The sequence below is a fragment of the Penaeus monodon genome, chromosome 29 (genome assembly GCF_015228065.2).
Source record: "Penaeus monodon isolate SGIC_2016 chromosome 29, NSTDA_Pmon_1, whole genome shotgun sequence".
Taxonomy (NCBI): domain Eukaryota; kingdom Metazoa; phylum Arthropoda; class Malacostraca; order Decapoda; family Penaeidae; genus Penaeus; species Penaeus monodon.
In genome coordinates, this window is record NC_051414.1 from 25125414 (window position 1) to 25125979 (window position 566).

At 46.6% G+C, this 566-nt stretch overlaps 1 protein-coding gene across 1 annotated transcript in view; it reads right to left on the reverse strand.

The window, feature by feature from the left end:
* Positions 1-566, reverse strand: part of LOC119591790 (serine/arginine repetitive matrix protein 2-like) — a 19665-nt gene extending 19099 nt beyond the window's left edge. Inside the window, exons 1-2 of the mRNA XM_037940534.1 lie at positions 543-566; positions 111-210 (exon numbers count right to left, since the gene is read on the reverse strand). Coding sequence (XP_037796462.1) covers positions 111-210; positions 543-566 — 124 coding nt within the window. The remainder of the gene's footprint in view (positions 1-110; positions 211-542) is intronic.

The window sequence follows — 566 nt, forward strand, 5'->3', positions numbered from 1 at the left end:
TTTATCCAAATGCCTTCATTATTCTAGCCAATCCTCACGCCTTTTAAAGTCCTCTTTGCACGAATGAAGTCAGTCAATGTTGGGCCCGCTAGACATGCGGTACTACAAGCCACTGTTTTGCGAGCTTGACAACCCCCGAGGGCTTTTCCCAAAAATCTTCTTGGCAACATACAGCACAATGAAGGAGAAGGCCACCACGTCTGTCGCTGGCTGCAGGGGAAAGACCATAAAGGTCCAACCGCATACCACGCCTCTTTTTTAGAATGGAATACCAGTCCTCTCTGTGACCTCGACTTAAGGTCGACCTCTGCCCGATCTTCGTCGAAAGACCGAAGTCTATAATATGAGCGTCAGGGTTACCTTCCTCGTCGAACGTGATCAGGCAATTATCGGGCTTGAAATCACCGTGGATAATACCAGCCTCGTGAATCTCTTGGGGGCGTTTTGCAATAGCATAAAGGACAGACAGACATTAGACGCTATTCATCTTGTTTCTTTTTAAAGAGCTCCTCTAATGTGCTGCCATTGATGTATTCCATTACCAGCATTCCTTTGTGGATAGTCAT